This window comes from Garra rufa, chromosome 7, assembly GCF_049309525.1.
Source record: "Garra rufa chromosome 7, GarRuf1.0, whole genome shotgun sequence".
NCBI classification, from domain to species: Eukaryota; Metazoa; Chordata; class Actinopteri; order Cypriniformes; family Cyprinidae; genus Garra; species Garra rufa.
Window position 1 is genome coordinate 42,509,321 of NC_133367.1, and position 21,740 is coordinate 42,531,060.

The following is a 21,740-nucleotide window of genomic DNA, read 5'->3' on the forward strand; positions in this document are numbered from 1 at the left end:
TTGTGAGATATAAACTAGCAATTCTGACTTTTTTTCTCTCAGTATTGTGAGATATAAACTCGAGTTATAAAGTCCAGTTCTGAGGAGAAAAAAAGACCGATATGTTCACAGAATTACAATTCAGACTTTTTTCTCAGAACTGAGATACGAATGCACAATTGCGAGTTATAAAGTCAGAATTGCTAGATATAAACTCACAGTTGTGAGAAATTAAGTCAGCAATTTTTTCTTGTTTTTCTTACAATTGCGAGTTTGTACCTCGACTTTTTTCACAGAACTTTTTTCTCAGAACTCGCAATTCTGACTTTTTTCTCGCAATTGTGAGTTTACATCAATTTCGAGATTACATTTCACAATGACTTTTTTCTCAGAACTGTAAAATATAAATGCACAATTGCAAGTTATAAAGTCAGAATTGCGGGATCTAAACTCAATTGCGAGAAATAGAGTCTGAATTGCGAGATATAATCTCAATTCTGACCTTTTTTTTGCAATTGCGACTCTGTATCTCGCATTTCTGACTTTTTTCCTTGCAATTGCGACTTTGTATCTCACAATTCTTTTTTTCTAAGAATTGTGAGATATAGTCGCAATTGCGATTTATAAAGTCCAGTTCTGAGGAGAAAAAAAGGCTGATATGTTCACAGAATTGCAAGTTTATATCTCACAATTCTGACTTAATAACTCGCAATTTCTAGATTACATCTCACAATCTCACAAAGATCTTGACTTTTTTTTCTCAGAACTGTGAGATATAAATGCACAATTGCGAGTTTTAAAGTCAGAATTGCTAGATATAAAGTCAGAATTATGAGATTCTGCAATTCTGACTTCTTTCTTTTCAAAATTGCAACTTTGTATCTCAAAATTCTGACTTTTTTCTCAGAACTCGCCATTCTGACTTTTCTAGCAATTCTTACTTTTTTTTATTGCAACTGCGACTCTGTATCTCGCAATTCTGTCAATATAAATATAGAATATAGTTATATTTCACAATTCTGATTTAATAACTCGCAATTTCAAGATTACATCTCACAATTCTCTCTTTTTCCTCGGAATTGCATCATATAAACTTGTAATTCTGACTTTTTTCTCAATTGTGAGATATAAACCCGCAATTGTGAGTTATAAAGTCCAGTTCTGAGGAGAAAAAAAGACTGATATGTTCACAACATTGCAAGTTTATATCTCACAATTCTGACTTAGTAACTCACAATTTCAAGATTACATCTCGCAATGACTTTTTTCTCAGAACTGTAAAATATAAACACACAATTGCGAGTTATAAAGTCAGAATTGCAAGATATAAACTTGCAATTCTGACTTTTTTTCTCACAATTGTGACTTTGTATCTTGCAATTCTGACTTTTTTCTCAGAACTGTAATATAAACTCACAATTGTGTGTTAGAAAGTCCAGTTCTGAGGAGAAAAAACCTGATGTTAACAGAATTGCGAGTTTATATCTTACAATTCTGACTTAATTCGCAATTTCATGATTACATCTCGCAATTCTGACTTTTTTTCTCAGAACTGTAAGATATAAACGTACAGTTGTGAGTTATAAAGTCAGAATTGCGGGATATAAACTCTGACTTGTTTTGTATATAAATTCTGACTTGTTTTTCTCGCAATTGTGACTTTGTTTCTCGCAAAGTTTTTTTCTCAGAACTGTGAGATATAAAGTCCCAATTGTGAGTTAAAAAGATATGTTAACAGAATTGCGAGTTCATATTTTTTGTATCACACAATTCTGACTTTATTTCTCACAATTGTGAGATATTTACTGACTTTATAACTTGCAATTGTAAGTTTAAAAAGTCAGAATTGTGAGATAAGTCGCAATAACCTTTTTTAATGTTTTATTCAGTGGCGGAAAAGGCCTTCCATATATTTTAATAAGCAACTTTTCAGGTTAAAATTTTCAAAATTAAAGACTATGTACTGCATATGTGGCATGGAATTGACCAAAAAACAACCTGGTGACCAAAAATACCTGGCTAATTTTAGCACCAAACTTTTACAACAAACAAACTATAACAGACAAACTATAAAAAAAATGCAATCTCCGAAACTTTCATCCGTCATAAAAAAATTTGGATCAGGTTCGATTTTCTGTGTTTTCGCATCTGTAGGAAGCATTTTGATGGGTAAGGATGACGAATGCGAAAAAAAAAAAAAAAAAACCCTGAGAAACATATACAATAATTTGGAGTCGGTGTGCAATGACCTTAGGACTCTTAAGACCCTTAATTAAGACTTAAGTAAGTTCTTTACACTCTAGTTGTCACAAGGAAGGTCAGAGACGTGCGGATCCATTCGCAGCATTTATTAGAGACAAAACAAACACAAAGGGGCAGGCAGAAATCGTAGTCAAAAAACAGGCAGAAAGGTTGGGGCTGGCAGCGAGAATCAAACACAAGAGGGAGTCCAGGAATCAAACACACGGGAAAACAAACACGGGAAGAAACGCTCAGAATTACGACCAAGAGGAAAGATAAGACTTCGCCGAGTGGCTGTGTGTGTGAGAAGCTTAAATGCAGTCAGTGTGATGAGGAACAGATGTGTGCAGCAATCAGTGCAGTGGGTCACGAGGAGCAGGTGTGAGCAGTGATTGGTGCAGTGGCTTGTGGGGGATGAAGTCCAAGATGTGTAGTGCAAGAGTTTGTGATGACAGGACAATGGAGACTCAAATGGTGACACTAGTTTTTGTGCTTCAACAAAAATATGAGTCTTACTCTATAGACGGTTTCAACGGCAACAACATAAACAAACGTTACTGCGCATGAGCGCTTTTGTGGCCCAAACTTAACTTCCGGTATACATCCAAATAGAATCAATAACAACAGCTAAGTCCTTCTAGAGTAGATTATTTTTTTAATAACAAGCGAAATATGTTGGCTGCGTAAATTAGACTGATTTATTAAAAATGCAAACTCATTACTTCCCAGTAGGAGGTGCTTTAAGCACGAGAAACGAGGTTTCCCCGGTAATGGCTATAGACAAAGCAGCTCTTAATTTAAAAACGCTGCCTTATGCAGGATGAAATGAAAATGACATTTTCTAAAGACAGTCTTTCTTCAGAAATACAGTGATATAAAAACACCCACGCCTGGGTTTGATTTTTAAACGTGTATTACGTTTATTCAACGAAGTCTATTAACAGATTAATGAATTAGTCTATTATTTCCAATTGGAAAATCAGTCGGTTTTTATATCGTGGCAGGTCGCCACAAATAAATAAATGTTTGGGAAACACATACCACAGCACAATAACCTGAGACCAACTTCATTACTCATTATTAGCTGCGTTTGTAGCCCGCGACACGAACCAGACAGATAAACAAACACAGACCGGAAGTTAACTTAGGTCCAGGCGCGTGCGCCCGATGAAACCGTCTATAGACTTCCTACTATAAATGTGTTTCATATTCAGTTATCGTCTTTGGTAAAAAATAAAAAAAATAAAAAAAAACTGCAATACTTTCAACTTGAAAACTTAAAAGCAAACATTTTTAGCCACAACTTCGCTGAGGTGTATGACGTCATGTGAAAATTTAAGCAAATAAAGGGTATCAATGAAATCAGAGTTTCTACATTTAGCCAATGTTTGGCGTCTGATCTTCGCTTCAGAGGTTGCTTTCATAGCTCAGGAGATGTAATGGAGATCTTCTAATTAAGTTTCGTTCAAGTATCAAGTCTGTCACAGATGTTTCTCATAAAATGAACGGACAAATGAAAACAATTGTTGTACAGAGTACAGAGTTATAAAATTAACGTGGATGCCTTTGCTTCGACAATTTGATCTTGGAAGAAGTTCATCTTCTGAAACTCTCATAATATAGGATCTTTTCTCAGGAGAAACATCTGAGAAGCACCTGAGGCATCTTTGGGACTCTCTCTGTAAGATTGCACCGTTATAGATTTCCTATAACAAAATGACAAAAAGCGAGCTCTGATGTTTTGAATTATATTTGTTTCTGTTTCAGTGACAATTCTTCCCTCTTCATAAACTGTGACGAATGAAATCTTGGGTAGTCTGCAGTACATTACTTTAAGGGAATATGGCGATATAACTGATGTGGTGTTCAACAGACCTCAAGAGAAATAACAGAGGGCTGATAAAACCAGAGAGAAAAATATTAAAGACATAAAATAAGTTAGAAAGTGAAAAAAAAAAAAGTTTGGACAGCAAAGAAGACGGAATTTAATTTTTTTTTAGATAAATGGATTATGCCTTCAAATATTTCAGCATGCTAGTTTGTGCTCTAGATAAATCTAAACAGAGCCAACACATTGCTTTTCAAAACTATCATTTTGTGTCTGGAATCTGTTTGCAGAATGACTGAAAGATTTAAGCAGCCTCTTAAACACTCTTAAAGATAAAGGTGCTTCACGATGAATTAGAAGAACCATTTTTTGTCTAAATGGTTTGATAAAGAACCTTCAATATCTGAAGATCCTTTCTGTTTCATTAAAGGTTCTTTGTGGCGAAAGAAGGTTCTTCAGATTATAAAAATGTAAGAAAGAGATGGTTCTTTAAATAACCTTTGACTGAATGGTTCTCCTATGGCATCACTGTGAAGAACCCTTTAAAGCGCCTTTATTAAGTTAGCTTGAGAAAGCCAACTTACTTAAATGCTATTTAAACTTACAGTTATTCTTTTTCTTCAGAGACAAAAATTTCTGACTGCTCCTCCTCTTAGAGCTTTAACTCTACAAACTCCAAACTCAGGCCAGATCTTCAGACTGATCTGACTCCAGTTGCTGGATCTTTTCTAACTGATCGGACTTACTGTTTTTCCTAAAATTAAAGATTAAAAATCATAAAAATCCCATTGACTTACATTGAGGGAATGTTCAAATGATCAACACTATTCAAACTCCAACTGACAAAACTGTTAACATCATGTTAATCATGCTAGAAACATGCCAGTAACTTGCTAATCATGCTAACAACAGGCTACTAATGCTAACAAAATGCTAGCGACATTCTAATCATGCTAGCTACATGCTAGTTACAGGCTAATATGTTAGAAACATGCTAACGACATGCTAATCATGCTAGTAACATGTTAACAACATACTAATCATGCTAGAAACATGTTAAAAACATGCTAGTTAGGTTAGACATGCTAGAAACATGTTTACAGCACGTTAATCATGCTAGTAATGTGCTAATCATGTTAGAAACATTCTAGAAACGTTAACAACATGTAAATTTGTGTTGGAAATATGTTAGTGCTTTGCTAATCATGCTAGAAACATGCTAGCAAAATGTTAATGATGCTAACAACATGTTATCAACATGCTAGCAACAAGCTATTGACATGGCAATCATGTTACAAACTTGCTAGAAACATGCTAACAGAATGCTAATCATGTTAGAAACATGATAATCATGCTATAAACATGATAACAAAATGCTAGTAACTTGTTAAATAAATTAAAAGCATGCTAGCAGAAGGCTAAAACATGCTATCTATCCATTTATACATCTATTCATCTGACAGACTGTATTGCCTTCAAAACATTCAAGCTTTAAGCTTTAAAACTACTTTAAAACATGCTAGTAACAGGCTAATCATATTAGAAACATGCTAACAACATGCTAATCATGCTAGTAACATGTTAACATGCTAATCATGCTAGAAACATACTAACAACATGCTAGTTAGGTTAGAAACATGCTAACAACATGTTAATCATGCTAATAACTTGATAATCATACTAGTAATGCTAACCTCATGCTAACGACATTCTAATCATGCTAGCTACACGCTAGTAACATGGTAATCATGTTAGAAACATTCTAGAAACATGCTAACATGTAAATTGTGTTAGAAACATGCTAGTGCTTTGCTAATCAGAACATGCTAGCAAAATGGTAATGATACTAACATGCTATGAACATGTTAGCAACACGCTATTGACATGTTAATCATGTTATGTTAAAGATGCTAGAAATATGCTAACAACATGCTAATAATGCTAGAAACATGCTAGCAACATGCTAGTAACTTGTTAACCGTGCTAGCAACATGCTAGTAACATGTTAAATAAGTTAAAAATATGCTAAATATGCTAAATAAGTTAGAAACATGCTATCAACATGCTATCTATCCATTTATTCATCCATCTGACAGACTGTATTGCCTTCAAAACTTTCAAACTTTAAAGAAACACTCCACTTTATCACAATTTTTGTCAAGACAAACTTTAAGTGGCTTGAAAAGCCTGATCAGAAAGTGTGAAAAAGTTTGAAAGTTTTAGAAATTGTAGAAATGTTATGGTTTTCAGTCAAAAAAGATTAAAGTTTAAAGTAGTTTTAAAGGAACACTCCACTTTTTTTGGAAATAGGCTCATTCTCCAACTCCCCCCGAGTTAATAAGTTGAGTTTTACCGTTTTCAAAACCATTCAGCCGTTCTCCTGTTCTGTCGATATCACTTTTAGCATAGCTTAGCATAGATCATTGAATCCTATTAGACCAATAGCATCGCGGAATGGAAGTGTAGTTCCTAATCTTCTCGGCCTAGAAACTCGCAGCTTTGCATTTCCACCGGTCTTAGTACACAATATAACTACAGAAGAGTCAAGTTTTAAATAGGACAAATATCGAAACTCGTTGGTCATTTTTGAACTCGATGCTATTGGTCTAATAGGATTCAATGATCTATGCTAAGCTATGCTAAAAGTGATATCGACAGAACAGGAGAACGGCTGAATGGATTTCAAAACGGTAAAAGTCGACTTATTAACTCGGGGGGGAGTTGGAGAATGAGCCTATTTCCAAAAAAAGTGGAGTGTTCCTTTAAAACTACTTTAAACTTTAATCTTTAAACTTTTAACATTTCTACAATTTCTAAAACCTTCAAACTTTTTCACACTTTCTGATCAGGCTTTTCAAGCCACTTAAAGTTTGTCTTGACAAACTTTTAAATCTCGCTTTTAAGAGTGTAATTATAAAACAGGAATAACAGCAACAGTGGAGGTGAGGAACTAATGCGGGGTTAACTGCAGTCCTGTTGAGGAGAGTAAAGCGGGCTGTGCCCTTTAAACCCTTTCCTAGTGAGCCTCAGTATTGCTGGACTCAGACAGGGTCTGGATTCTGAAGCAGGACTGAAATGTGCTGCCTCTGGGAAAGGTTAACCTCATGCAGTCACGTGCCAAAATTTAAGTCACCATAAGAGGACAACATTTCTGACAAAACACTCTCCTCGCCAGAGAAGGTTTTCTGTGTTTTTAATGGCTCCGCTGTGCTGCAATTATCAACGGCAGCACTGATTCATGGTAAAACGAGGGGGCCAGAATCAAGCCTTTTAAAGAGAATGGATATTTTATTTCTGACACCCCTTCATTTACACCCTTTTCAATTTATACCCAGCGAAACTGATTGAATGTCAAAATTGGCTCGCATTCTGAAAACAATTAATTTTGTAGTTTCATAACTCGAAGAACTTTCCAAATATGCATATAAATCTTTCAAAGCATGCAGAAGTTCGGAGTTCTTACTGGTGGCTGCAGCCGTGATGAAGGAGAGGTGAGCTCGGCTGCTCTTGAGGCGATTTTGACCCCAGTAAGAGACGGCCTGAATCTGTGCGGTGTAGTGCGTGTTGGGCTGTAAACCCTGAAGCTCCATCTCCGTTACATCCTACAGGATAAAAAAGAAAGACATTAGCATTGTAATGGTTTAGCACTAAGACATACACAATTTAGTTTTTGCAGTAAGAATCCATGTTGCTCAATACAATCCTGGAGGGCCAGTGTCAGTTGACAATTTAAGTTCATTAAACTTAAACTATGTTCATTGCACTTATTTTATAAAGTCCTGTCAACTTTATTCTTAGTTGAGACAACTTCATAATTTAAAGTTCACTAAACTTAAATTATGTTTATTGCACTCATTTTATAAAGTCCTGTCAACTTTATTCTGAGTTGAGACAACTTGACCATTTAAGTTCACTAAACTTAAATTATGTTCATTGCACTCATTTTATAAAGTCTTGTAAACTTCATTTTTAGTTAAGACAACTTCACAATTTAAATTCACAAAATGTAACATTTTAAGGCAGCACGAACACTGACTTTTTTAAGCTGAAACATGAAAATGCCTTTAACAATGCATTGGCGCAAAAATGCACACTTTTGGACCAATTTCGCAACATGATTTCTCGACAAATACAGATTTTTTGCACTTTTGGTTTATCTTGTACTGTCTTGTTTTTCTGCCTGCCCTGGATCTTTCGCCTGTTTTGGTTTACCCTTTCTTTTGGCCATGTTTAATAATAAAAGCTTGCGTTTGGATCCCCCCGCTTCATGTCTCTGTCACTCCGTTACAATGACATTCCTTTTAATAAGATGGAGAATTTTTATTTGAATTAGTGGACTGGCATTAGCACGGCTTAAGTCCTGTTTAATTCTCCGTTACCACTTTATGTTATTGAAGAAATGTCATCAATCACAATGTAAATATGGAGTGCCGCAGGGCTCAGTGTTTGGACCGCTGCTTTTCTCCTTGTACATGATTCCTTTGGCAGACATTCTCAGAAAAACAAAGAATTAGTTTACATTGTTTAAGTAATTATTATACAAATCTCATGTGAAGACGTTTTGCATTTCGTTGTGTTCAAATTCAAGCTTATAGGGTTAGTTCATCTGAAAATGAAAATAAGCCCATGATAAACTCACCCTCAAGGCATTCTAGGTGTATATGACTTTCTAATTTTAGAAGAATACACTCTGAGTTATATTAAAAAAGCTTTATAATGGCAATGGGTGGGTGTTTTGTCTTCAACAGTCCAAAAGAGGTCCAATAAAGTGGATCAATCCATAATAAAAAAGGCCTCACACAGGTCCGAGGTGCCAATAAAGGCCTCCTGTAGTGAATCAATGTGTTTTTAATCAATATTTAAAACATTATAACACAAATTATAAGTACGAAACGAGAATTTGTAAAGGAAAGGATGATTTCGATATAAGCCAAGATGAGACTGGTTTTCCTTTGCTAAATTAAGGAAAACCAACTCCTGAAAACCAACGTTGGTTCTTGCGTGACTAGCATATACTCAGTTAGCAGTTAGTGGAAGTTAGAGAAAAGTGTTTAAAAATGTTTTAAATATGGATATTTTTCGTACAAATGCATCGATTCGCTACAGGAGACCTTCATTCACTCCCCGAAGTCGCGTGAGGCACTTTTTATTATGGACGAATGTGTTTTATTGGACTTTTTTTGGACTGTTGAAGAGAAACACCCACCCACTGCCATTATAAAGCTGGGAAGAAGCAGGACAATTTTTAAAACCACCTCGATTGGATTTTTTTTTTAAGAAGAAAGTCATATACACTTAGGATGCCTTGAGGATAAGTAAATCATGGGCTAATTTTAATTTTTCGGGTGAACTAATACTTTAAGTTTAGTCAACTCTGACCTGTAAATTCATATCTTTATTTTGGTTTATTATTATTTGTTATGAAACATTGATACGCTGTTGCTTAATCTGTTGTTTAAAAAGTCACATTTCCAGAACAATTGTAGAACAGCAAGTTAAGGCATATGCTTTCAATTTCTTAAGATAGTTCATGCCTTCATGACCTCAAGACTAGATTATTGTAATGCGCTATTGCTATCCTGCAGGGTTATTAAATATGCTTCAGGTAGTTGAAAATGCAGCCAATCATAATCATAACAGTCCATTTTTTGTACCTTTCAGAAATGTCAGAATTCTGCTACGTTTTGAATGTTTTATTCTGCAATAACTAAGTGAGCTCAAATCACACTATATTTCATCATGTTCATTCCTGGTCATTTAATAACACCAAGGATATCAAAATCCTCTGCAGGAGGTAGATTCTTTATCCTGTCTGGCTCTGAATCTCTGGAATAGCCTTCCCGGTATTGTTTGGGATTCAGACGCACTCTGTCAGTTTAAGTATACAGTACAGATCCATCTCTTTAGCCAAGCTTACACCTAATTTATCACCTAAACACATGGTTATGCTGCATTGCTTAGGTCAACCGGAATCGCAAACACTTCTCATAAATCATGATTATTATGTGAAGGGCATCTATGCTAATATGAGTCATTTCATATGAGTCATTCATTTAAAATGAATTGCTTCAAGCTGGACAACAGCTGAAAGCATCTATGCTATCCTAGGAGGTTCTTTACCAACAACAAAAGAAACTCCATTGGCCTGCACCTCAGCATACAGCTTTCTACTTTTCTTTCACAGAACAACCTGCTGGTTGACAATCAATCTGGGTCTGTCCTGCTGTCAGTTGTTTAAACTCTGTGGCTGAGAGTTGACTCCAAATCAAGGGTTCTACAAGACCGCTCTGCCATCTTTGATTTGTCCTTGTCCACCTTCATGAACTGGTCATCACAAAACCTTCACTTTGCTAGTCTGTGTTCTACCTTACAAGCAGATCCTTTAATGTTTCATGAAGTTATGAGCTAACCACATCTACTAACCATTGAGGTGCCTCAGGGTTCAATGCTCAGCCCTTTCCTCTTCTCCACATATGCAACCTAAGTGGGCCCAAATCATGAATTTGGATGGACAGTTTCATCCTTTGCTATTGTAGACAGTACCTGGCAGTTTACCCAGATGATCCTCAGCATGTATCGCTTTGTTTTTGGCATACATTCATCTATGTTACAATAATTCAATATTCAGAAGAAAATCCTTACCAGCTCATGAACTAAGTACAATTTCATCAGCCTGGTTAGCCAAGACAAAACCTACTAAAACTTCAGTGGTGAGTCATGCACATTCGCAATTTTAATACGTCTCAAGTTCGGACAACTGGAATGTTCTTTTCACAAAATTGCTTCTAAAGATAACCTAGAACACTGCAACGTGCAAAATACACCTCTTTCGCTCTACTGTTATGCTCCACTGGCTACCTGGCTATTTGCCTGCATCAAATTCAAGTCTCTGGCCTCGATGTTCTTCCTGTTCTCTGCCAACAGTGAGTAGTGCCTGGTGGTGCCATCACTATGAAGTACAAAGTTGCTTACTTGAATCATCATACTGCGTATTCTTGTGTGGTGGAGCAGTTTTGCAACCTCCACCCAGTCTGCGCACTTGAGACCATGACAACGAGACCTCGATGTTGATCTGAAAACATGTGGAGCCCAGCTGGTCTCCTCAGTGAAGGATTCAAGAACTGGTCTAGATAACTTAGCGTATCATTTTGGGGTATCTAACTGGCATTTCATCCCAGTGAACATGTACAATAATGTGAGTTTTAATCAATAATCAAGTCCCCTTGATCTTTTGACATAGAAGAGGTATTTGTATGCTTAATACATCTTGCAAGTTTCATAACTTAAATGTCCTCAGCATCAATAAAAAAAGCATTTATGTTATCTCTGCTAAAAAACTGCTAAAACCAGCCTACGCTATTTGGCTGGTTTTAGCTGGTCATAACTGGTCATTTGGCTGGTTTTAGAGGGATTTTGGCCACTTTTCTGAAAAAAAAAAAGTCTTATATTAAGGGTCTAGACTTTGACATGTCAATAATACATCCACAACTATAGGTGGCACCAAATCCTGAAAAAACGGCTAAAAACCAGCCTAGGCTTTTTTTAGCAGTTTTTTTTCTTCAGAAGAACAGCCAACCAGCTAAGGCTGGTTTTAGCTGGGGGTTTTTTTCAGCAGGGGTCACACTCGTTTTACGCAGATTTGGCGCCACCAATAGTTGTGGATGTATTATTGACATGTCAAAGCCTAGACCCTGAATATAAGACAAACGTGTTTTTTCAGATGTCCAGCCTGGCTGGTCTTAGCTGGTTTATCTTGTTTTAGCTGGTCTCCCAGCCTGGATCGGCGGGTCAGGCTGGTTTTAGCTGGTTGTTCCAGCTGGTCTCCTAGCCTGAACAGCTAAGACCAGTCTGACCAGCTACGGAAGTGGCCAGAACTCCTCTAAAATCAGCCTGCTGACCAGCTAAAACCAGCCAACCAGCTTAGACTGGTTTTAGCTGGGTTTTTGTTCAGCAGGGGTCACACTCTTTTTTTGTGGATTTGGCGCCACCTATAGTTGTGGATGTATTATTGACATGTCATGTTAATATACGATGAATGCATTTTTTCAGATGTCAAGTCTGGCTGGTCTTAGATGGTTTAAGCTGGAAGTATCTGACTTTAGCTGGTCTCCCATACTGACCAGCTGAGGAAGTGGCCAAAACCCCTCTAAAACCAGCGTTGTAATAAAAAACCCAATCCATGTCATGACCCTTTAACCATTAAAACCTTACAATGAGTTTGTCCAGGAAGTCACATTGAATAAGTCTATCATGTTATCTTCATCTATTACTATGATCTTTCCAATAAAGACTATAGATTGGCATAGTTTACATATAAGAGACAAATTGTGCTGTTCAGTTAAATGAGCCATACTTTTGTCTCATTTTTAAATTCTGAAACAGCAGACATATAGGGCCGCTGTGCATTTAGTTTCAACTAAGTTGTGTTCTTTGGATCGAGGAGATTCTTAATTCCAGGCCGTTTGAAAATGATCTGACATTTTCTACTACTCTCAATAACTCTTAAACGCTCGCAGTGATCCATTCTGAGAACAAAAATCTGTCAGCCGAAATAGGCCTTTATAGGCTACTGTTCAATAAAATAGATTGCTTTCTCAGACGCAGAGGTTATTGCATTGTAAAAACAAATTACCTAATCAAAACCATTTGAGAGCCGTGGCTTTCAGGAGAGCACTTGGACTACAATAAAATATGCTGATCACTAGGCCAGCTGCGTCTTTGTTTTGCGGTCGTGGTGGGGAACCGACTTAACTGGCTCTAGCACTTTACTACATCGCAGGTGGGGCACATGAGTCCCAACACCTGTGAGGCAGCGCTGGCCAAAGGGGAGCTGACCAGTGAAAACACACATTTAAATCCTTAAACTCAGTCGCAGATTTAGCACTTCCTGGGTCTGACGTTCCAAAACTGCAACCAAGAAAAACAACTCAGGGAAATTTCTCCCCTCTCTAAGGGTTCAGGTTCAGCTTTATGAGAGAAAGGTAAAAATTGTTCTCTAACCTCAACAAGATTTTGGCCACTATCCGCAGCCCCGGTCTGGCTTAATTTTCGAACTCATTCTTCTGAAATGAACTTTCCACATACATAAACACTGAACGTAACCCCCTACAGGTTCACAGTTTAGCAGAGATATAAAAGTATGCTCAGTATTCGGGAGAATACGCCAGCTGAGAGGTGAGACAGAGGGCTGAGCTCAGGAGGGCTTACCCCATCTGTGACCCGTCCAGCTCGGCTCTGGCTGGTTGGGGGTGTTCCTCGAGTGTTCCAGGTCACCTTGTAATGATGGACCACCAAGTCGCTCTCCCTGGGGGCCTCCCACAGGACCAGAACACTCACCGTGCCGTCCGGGTGATCCGTCTGGTTCCCTATTCTGGCATTCTGTGGGGTCTCTGGGGGAAACGGATCTGAAACAGAGATGCGAAGGTGCTTCAGTCAGACCACTGCTTTTCATCACACTCTTGTCGGTTTATTTGTGTTCACCTGACATGACTTGACCTCAGAACATATGCTCAAGACATGAGAATAACTTCAACCAATTTTATTGCTCATGTGACACTTTCATATTTATTCAGATCCGGTGTTTTCAGTGTCTCGGTTTACAGTAAATGCTGCTCCGCACAAACTCTTCACGTCAACTATCTTCCCAGATTTGTAATGAGAACCAATTAGGAATCTGTTGTCATCAAAAAAGAAGTTTTACAGCCTTCCTGTAATTTTCTGCCAAAATACAAGCTCTCTGGTTAAACGTTTGAAAGCTAAGTAAGCAAAGCAAGACAGACATAAATATTAGTATTGCAATTTTAATTCTAATTTTTTTTCTCATTTAAATAATAATAAAAAAAAATATTTTGAATACTACTACTACTACTAGTAATTATTATCATTATTATTGTATAGTCAGACTGAACGGACTGTTAGCATTTTTGCATTCACTGCAAAGAATGCTTTTCTTACTTAGAATTTTTGTCTTGTTTCCAGCCAAAATATCTAAAAATTATTAAATCAAGAAGGATTTAAGAAAAGTAAAAATTATTGTCTTGTTTTCAGAAAAACAACTCAAAATTAAGCAAGTTTTTGCTCGAAACAAGCAAAATAATCTGCCAATTGGGTAAGCAAAACAATCTTGTTTTCGGTTTGATTATAATAAGATTGTTTTGGCAGATTATTTTTCTTGTTCTAAGCAAAAACTCACTTCATTTCAACTTGTTGTTTCTGACAACAAGACAATAATTCTTACTTGATTATCGAATTTTAAGATTATTTTTGCTGGAAACAAGTGAACAATTATGCTTTAATTATATTCCTTTTTGTCCCTGGGACACTTGAAATTTAGCTCAGGAGCATTCATATCGCTTCGTTAAGGGTATGAATATTTATGCAATGTACTTGTTTCAGTTTTTTCATTTAAAAAATTTGCAAAGATGTCTCAAACCTGTCTTTCGCTTTGTCATTATAGTGTATGGAGTGAAGACTGATGTGGAAAAAAAAGTTAAAGCAGTTTAACAGCAAAACATGAAAAATTCAGGGGTATGAATACTTTTGCAAGCCACTGTATAAATATATATATATATATATATATATATATATATATATATATATATATATATATATATATTGCTTGTTAAGAAGGGTTGTTTACCAAGTGGCTTTCTTGAAAAAGAGAAAACAATTGTTTTCATAAGCTACCAATGTGTTCATCAGGGATAAAGGAGTGTGTGTGATTAAAATGGTCTTAGAGAGGTGAGACAGACAGTGAGAGTGCATGTTTCTGTTGATGTGGCAAAGAGATCTGTTCCAGACGTGAGTTGAATAGTGTGTGTATAACTGTGCTTAATGTGTCCACCGCCGCTGCTGGGAGAGACACACTCCACACATGACCACTGCCAGTGATGCGCGAATAATCCAGACAGGACAGGAGTGTAGACATAACATTTAGCCCGCGCCTCATTTTTGCTGTAAGAACACCCACCAGAGCCTTAAAAACAGTTATGACTATAGACGCAGAAATATTCATTCATGATTGTGTCGCTTGTTAAAGGGGTAGTTCACTTCCTGAACAAAAATTTACAGATAATGTACTCCCTATGTTTTTTGAGGAAAACATTCCAGGATTTCTCTCCATATAATGGATTTCAATGGTGCCCCCGAGTTTGAACTTCCTAAATGCCGTTTAAACACAGCTTCAAAGGGCTCTAAACAATCCCAGCTGAAGAAAAAATGGTCTTATTTAGCGAAACAATTGGTTATTTTCCTTATAAAAAATTACAATTTAATGAAATTCTGTTTTTTGAGGAAAACATTCCAGGATTTCTCTCCATATAGTGGACTTCTATGGTGCCCCCGAAACTGAACTTCCAAAATGCAGTTTAAATGCAGCTTCAAAGGACTCTAAACGATCCCAGCCGAGGAAGGAAAGTGTTATCTAGCAAAACAATTGGTTATTTTCTAAAAAAAATCTAAATTTTTAACCTCAAACGCTCATTTTGTCTTGCTCTGTGTGAACTCCAACTTCCAAATCGCCCTACATCGCTGTTTTTACAGAGCCCTTTGTAGCTGCATTTAAGCTGCATTTAGGAAGTTCAAACTCGGGTCACCATAGAAGTCCATTATATGGAGAGAAATCCTGAACGACTGAAGAAAGAAAGACATGAACATCTTAGATGACAAGGGGTTGAGTACATTATCTGGAAATTTTTGTAACATATAGTAACAATTAGACTTTTTAATTTCTGAACAGAGTACAAAACCCAATAGTCACAATGTACTTCTTTAAAGCCTGACAAAAGATTATTAAAATAATGGTTTAAAATGTGCTTTAATTTAACACTTTTAATTTGATATCATTAGAAAATGCACTAAAAGTGTACAGCAAGAGTGTGTTCATAAAGGTGCACTCTCTCTAACTGGTAAGCTCACGCAAAATTGAAAATTAGCTCATGATTTACTCACTCTCAAGGCATCCTAGGTCTATATTACTTTCTTCTTTTAGACAAATCCAATCAGAGCTACACTAAAAATGATCCTGGTTCTTCCAAGCTTTATAATGGAGCTGGGCAGGTGTTTCTCTTCATCAGTCCAAAACAAGTCCAATAAAGTGCATTCATCCATAATAAAAAGTGCTCCACATCCATGTTTAAAATGTAAAAAATCCATGTAAAAATATCCATATTTAAAATGTAATAATCACTTTTCTCTAGCTTGCACTAACTTGTAAGCCATTCTGGGTATGTGGCGTAGGACGTATGCATTGCGCATGCACCGCTGATCTCACAAAAAAACAACTTTTGTTTCCAAAGTTTCCTTACTTTAGCAAAGGAAAACTGTTGGCTTATATCGAAATCCTCTGGTATTTTTCTTAACAAATCCTGTTGTATTTCTTATTCGTGGCAGTTGTTTTGTTTTTGCTTCTTTCTTGGCGGCGCATACGCAACTAGGGTTGCAAAAAGGTGGAAAATTTCCAGTAAATTTCGGAAACATTCCAGGATTTTTGGAAATTTCGAGGGATTTTTAGAAATTTACTGGAAAATTTCCACCCCTTTGCAACTCAGTATGCAACACATATGTACTCGTCATCCACCCCAAATGGATGAAAATAGAGAAAAGTGATTATTCTGTTTTAAACATGGATATTGTTCTTACGAAAACGCATCAATTCGGCACAGGAGGCCTATATTCACCCACAGACAAGACTAAATATCTTATGTCATTTTGCTTGTCTAGTAAATGCATCTTTTTTTACATTTTAACTAGAAAAAAGACAAAAATACTAAGCAAGATAACCTTTTTTGGCAGTGTTTGCCAAAAAAGTATTTGGACTGTTGAAAAGAAACACCCACCCACTGCCATTATAAAGCTTGGATTTTTAATGTAACTCTGATTGGATTTGTCTAAAAGAAGAACGCCATACACACCTATAGGATGCCTTGAGGATGAATAAATCATGGGCTAAACCTTTCGGGTAAACTATCCCTTTAAGCAGCTTTCGAAAAAACATACTTTCAAGATTTGAATTAAATGTTATTTTTCACTCTTCAACTTTCTATTTTCTACAAGGTACATAAGCTGTCACCGGGGTGGTACCTTTGTACCTAAAAGGTCCATATTGGCAACTTAAAGGCACATTTTAGTATCTAAAAGGTACAAATGTGCACTTTTTAAAAAGGTACTGCACCAGTGACAGCTTGTGTATCTTTTGCTGTATGTTCTTTCTCCATTTCTGTCACTGATTGAGTTTTGGCTCCTTGCCACAGTCGTCTCTGGCTTGCTTAGTTGGGGACACTTAACTTTCCAGCGATATTGTATACAGTTTGAACTGAACTGTTTTCTGTCTTGACCTATTTAATACTGTAAAGTTGCTTTGACACAACCTGCATTGTTAAAAGCGCTATATAAACAAAGGTGACTTGACTTGACTTGATTGGTAGAAAAGCAGAAGCACAGCCTTTCTCAAAAACCACTCTATTTAAGATATCACTCATGTCTGTAGCATGTGGAACAAGTCACTAACCTCAGGCATGAGCAATATTAATAGCGATTTCTGACTTAGCAAACACTAATAATGCATTGGGTTTCAAAGCATGAAAATAAAGACGTGCGGCACATGCCCTGTTTCCGATTAAACCAAAACGGCGTGCTGCTTTACCTCGGAGGCCAATCAGTGTGCATTGAGCATGACAGAGGAAAGACGCTTTGATATGTCAGTTTAGCTCACATGCTAATGTCGTGCCTGTGGGGCTTCTGAAGAGAGCGTGTTTGGTCTCATTGAAGTCAGGTTCATTTCAGCAACTAAACAAAGCACATAATGGCTAGCTCACCAGTACAGAACTGTCACTTTGTATTTGTTCTCTGAGAGTCATTAGGTCAAGCAAGATCCTTCATCTTCAGGTTCCCCTCAAGCAACGGCATCCACGCGCCCGACCTATGACCTTTTGACCCCTCTCAACCTTCGGACCCCACATCCTCGAGCGGTTTCACTTTAGGATGAACGCAGAACGAAACCCATGTGGTGCAACGTTCTCTCCAAGATGTTCTGTGCAAATGTTTAGTGTTTATGTGTCAATGGGTTCTGGAGTCGTCTGCGCCAATGGATAACATACAAGGTATTGCTTCAGCGTTGGAGCACGCTAATTTCCGTTCCAGTCTTAGCTAACGTGTGTTGACTGTCTTGACGTGAAGCAGATCGGACGTTGAGAAAGAGCTTGGATGACGCTCCCAGGGCATTGCAGGAAGATGTCAGATATTTCTAACACTCGTTTTATTCTCGCTGAGTTTAGCACGCGCTCTCCAAGAGTTTGTAATCTTTCAAAATAGCAGAAGGTTGTTGGCAGCGCGTTGCGTGTTGCCTCGGTCTGTGTGTAATTATATCTTGGCCGTGGCGCTGCGCTCGAAACATGCCAACGCAAGCACCCCTGAGGTCTGGGATGATATGGGCCGTATCACTCAGATCAGAGAGCATTACAGATACGATATTAAACAATCTGGTACCAGAAAACATTTCTTCAAACGTGTCCAAACCCAAATCCCAGGTTCGAATCTGAGTTTGATTTCTGCTCGCCCTGGAGGATGTTTTCCGTATCCATGGAAAAGCTTATATCATACTATTAGAAACATGTTTCACATACTGAGCGCCGGCCAGATCCCCAGCGCAGGAGGTGTTGTGTTTGTGCGTGTGTGCGCGGGTGACACTGTGCCGGAGGATTTCTGGGCTTTATGGCAGAGTGGTTTTCCAGAGGTGGCTGACGGCAGTGATGCAGTATCGCTGCGCTCTTTGGTCTGTCCTTTGGGGATTTGCACATTCTCCGCACTGCGCTGTGTCACAGACACAAAGACTTCAGTGGAGTGTAAACTAAATTCTCAATAGCCAGGGGGCACCTAAACAGCTCTAGCGCTTATGTTATGTTGCGGGTCAGTTTGACCTAAATCGAGTTGTTGGAATTACTGGTAAACCAATGATGTTTTTTTTTTGATACTTTGTGACATATTTCATGAAAAAATGCAGCTGCAAACATCCCAAAAATGGTTAAATGTGTTTTTGTCAGTTTCTTACGGGAGTAGTTCACTTCCAGAACAAAAATGTACAGATAATGTACTCAACCCCTTGTCATCCAAGATCTTCACGTCTTTCTTTCTTTAAAAATGCATTTACAAATGCAGTTTAAATGCAGCTTCAAAGTGCTCTAAATGATCCCAGCCAAGGAAGAAGGGTCTTATCTAGTGAAACGATTGGTTATTTTGTAATAAAAATTGCAATTTTAAGAAATTATGTTTTAAGGAAAACATTTGAGGATTTCTCTCCATATAGTCAACCTCTATGGTGCCCCCGAGTTTGAACTTCCAAAATGCAGTTTAAATGCAGCTTCAAAGGGCTCTAAACAACCCCAGTCGATGAATAAGGGTCTTATCTAGTGAAACGATCGATTAGAGTCCTTTGAAGCTGCATTTAACCTGCATTTTGGAAGTTCAAACTCTTGGGTACCATAGAAGTCCACTATATGGAGAGAAATCCTGAAATGTTTTCCTCAAAAAACATAATTTCTTTACAACTGAAGAAAGAAAGACATGGATATCTTGGATGACAAGGGGTTGAGTACATTATCTGTAGATTTTTGTTCTGGAAATGAACTACTCCCGTAAGAAACTGACAAAAACACATTTAACACAACTACTCCTTTAAGTAGCCTTTAGGAGAATTTGCATTTATGCATTTGGTATGCTTCTATCAGCATACATTTACACTGCGTTGGCATACTTTTTAAAAAAAATGAGTTTATGCATGTTAATTCTGTAACCATCTTAGCATTGTTAGTGCCATTCTTCTACTGTCTGAGCTACGGGAATGCACACAAATAAATGTTTATTAAAACTTGTATACAGTTTTATACAGTTTATAAAATTTACAGTTTGTGAAAAAAGTGTTAAAAATCATATGATCTCATGTTTGTTTGTTTATTTATTGTTTGTAACGTATGAAAACTTAAAGGATTACTCCACTTCCAGAATAAAAATTTCCTGATAATGTACTCACCCCCATGTCATCCAAGATATTCATGTCTTTTTTTCTTAAGTCGCAAAGAAATTAAAGGGATAGTTCACCCAAAAATGAAAATTTAATGTTTATCTGCTTACCCCCAGGGCATCCAAGATGTAGGTGACTTTGTTTCCTCAGAAAAACACAAACAAAGATTTTTAACAAAAACCGGTGCAGTCTGCCATCCTTATCATGGACGTGGATGGGCACCAAACCTTTAAAAGTAAACAAAAACATGCACAGACAAATCCAAATTACACCCTGCGGCTCGTGACGATACATTAATGTCCTAAGACACGAAACGATCGGTTTTTGCGAGAAACTGAACAGTATTTATATCATTTTTTACCTTTGATACACAGCCACGTCCATCTGTCATGGGCACGAGTTTGGCATCAGTCACGTAACTTGTGCACGCGCTTCTGGCGTAGAATACGCAAACACCGTAAGGGGAAATCAGTGAAAAGTCCCGGATGCAAACGTAATCTTTTAGCTTTAAATCGGTTTAAACAATCAGGATATGCGCAAGTAATTACCATTTTGAATAGCCGCTATACCCACAATCTCTGTGCACTGTATAAACAATGAGTGTCGTATACATGCGACAGATCGCTTCCGCCGTTTGCGTATTCTACGTCAGAGCGTGTTCACATGTCACGAGCCGGATGATGAGCTCGTGCTCATGACAGATGGACGTGGCTGTGTATCAAAGGTAAAAAATGATATAAATACTGTTCAGTTTCTCGCAAAAAACGATCGTTTCGTGTCTTAGGACATCAATGTATCGTCACGAGCCGCAGGGTGTAATTTGGATTTGTCTGTGCATGTTTTTGTTTACTTTTAAAGGTTTGGTGCCCATCCACGTCCATGATAAGGCTGGCAGACTGCACCGGTTTTCATTAAAAATCTTTGTTTGTGTTTTTCTGAGAAAACAAAGTCACCTACATCTTGGATGCTCTGGGGGTAAGAAGATAAACATCAAATTTTCATTTTTGGGTGAACTATCCCTTTAAAGTTTTTGAGGAAAACATTCCAGGATTTTTCTCCATATAGTGGACTTCAGTGGTTCTCAACGGATTGAAGAGCTATAGACAAGACGAGCATTTGAGATTAAAAAGTATATACATTGTGTGTTTTTTTTTTTTTTTTTAGAAAATAACCAATTGTTTCGCCAGATAAAACCCCTTTTCCTCGGCTGGGATGGTTTAAAGCCCCTTGAAGCTGCATTGTAACTGCATTTTTAACCTTCAATCCGTTGAGCACCATTGAAGTCCACTATATGGAGAAAAATCCTGGAAAGTTTTCCTCAAAAAACATAATTTCTTTGCGACTGAAGAAAGAAAGACATGAACATCTTGGATGACATGGCGATGAGTAAATTAACAGAAAAATTAACTAAATTTTATTTTGGAAGTGATCAAAGGTTTACTGTTTTTACCTGATTTTTGTATGGAAAGCCTCTATTGGCAGCACCCATGTGTACCTTTGGCAACAATGGTGTTTCAGTATCAGCTCTTTGTGAAGTCATTTTCAAACTATTCAAGTAATTATGCATTGTCAAAATAGAAATGAAGAAATAAATTGATAGGCTGGACAGAACTTAACCCTAGCCATAAATTGCAGAAAAAACGCTTGCCAATTGCTGCTCTGAGACAAAGCTGTTTG

The 21,740-nt window shown here is 37.3% G+C and overlaps 1 protein-coding gene across 1 annotated transcript in view; it reads right to left on the reverse strand.

Annotated features, from left to right (window-relative positions):
* Positions 1-21,740, reverse strand: part of anos1b (anosmin 1b) — a 103,480-nt gene that overhangs the window by 20,877 nt on the left and 60,863 nt on the right. Inside the window, exons 7-8 of the mRNA XM_073844775.1 lie at positions 13,256-13,452; positions 7,512-7,650 (exon numbers count right to left, since the gene is read on the reverse strand). Of these exons, the coding sequence (XP_073700876.1) occupies positions 7,512-7,650; positions 13,256-13,452 (336 nt within the window). The remainder of the gene's footprint in view (positions 1-7,511; positions 7,651-13,255; positions 13,453-21,740) is intronic.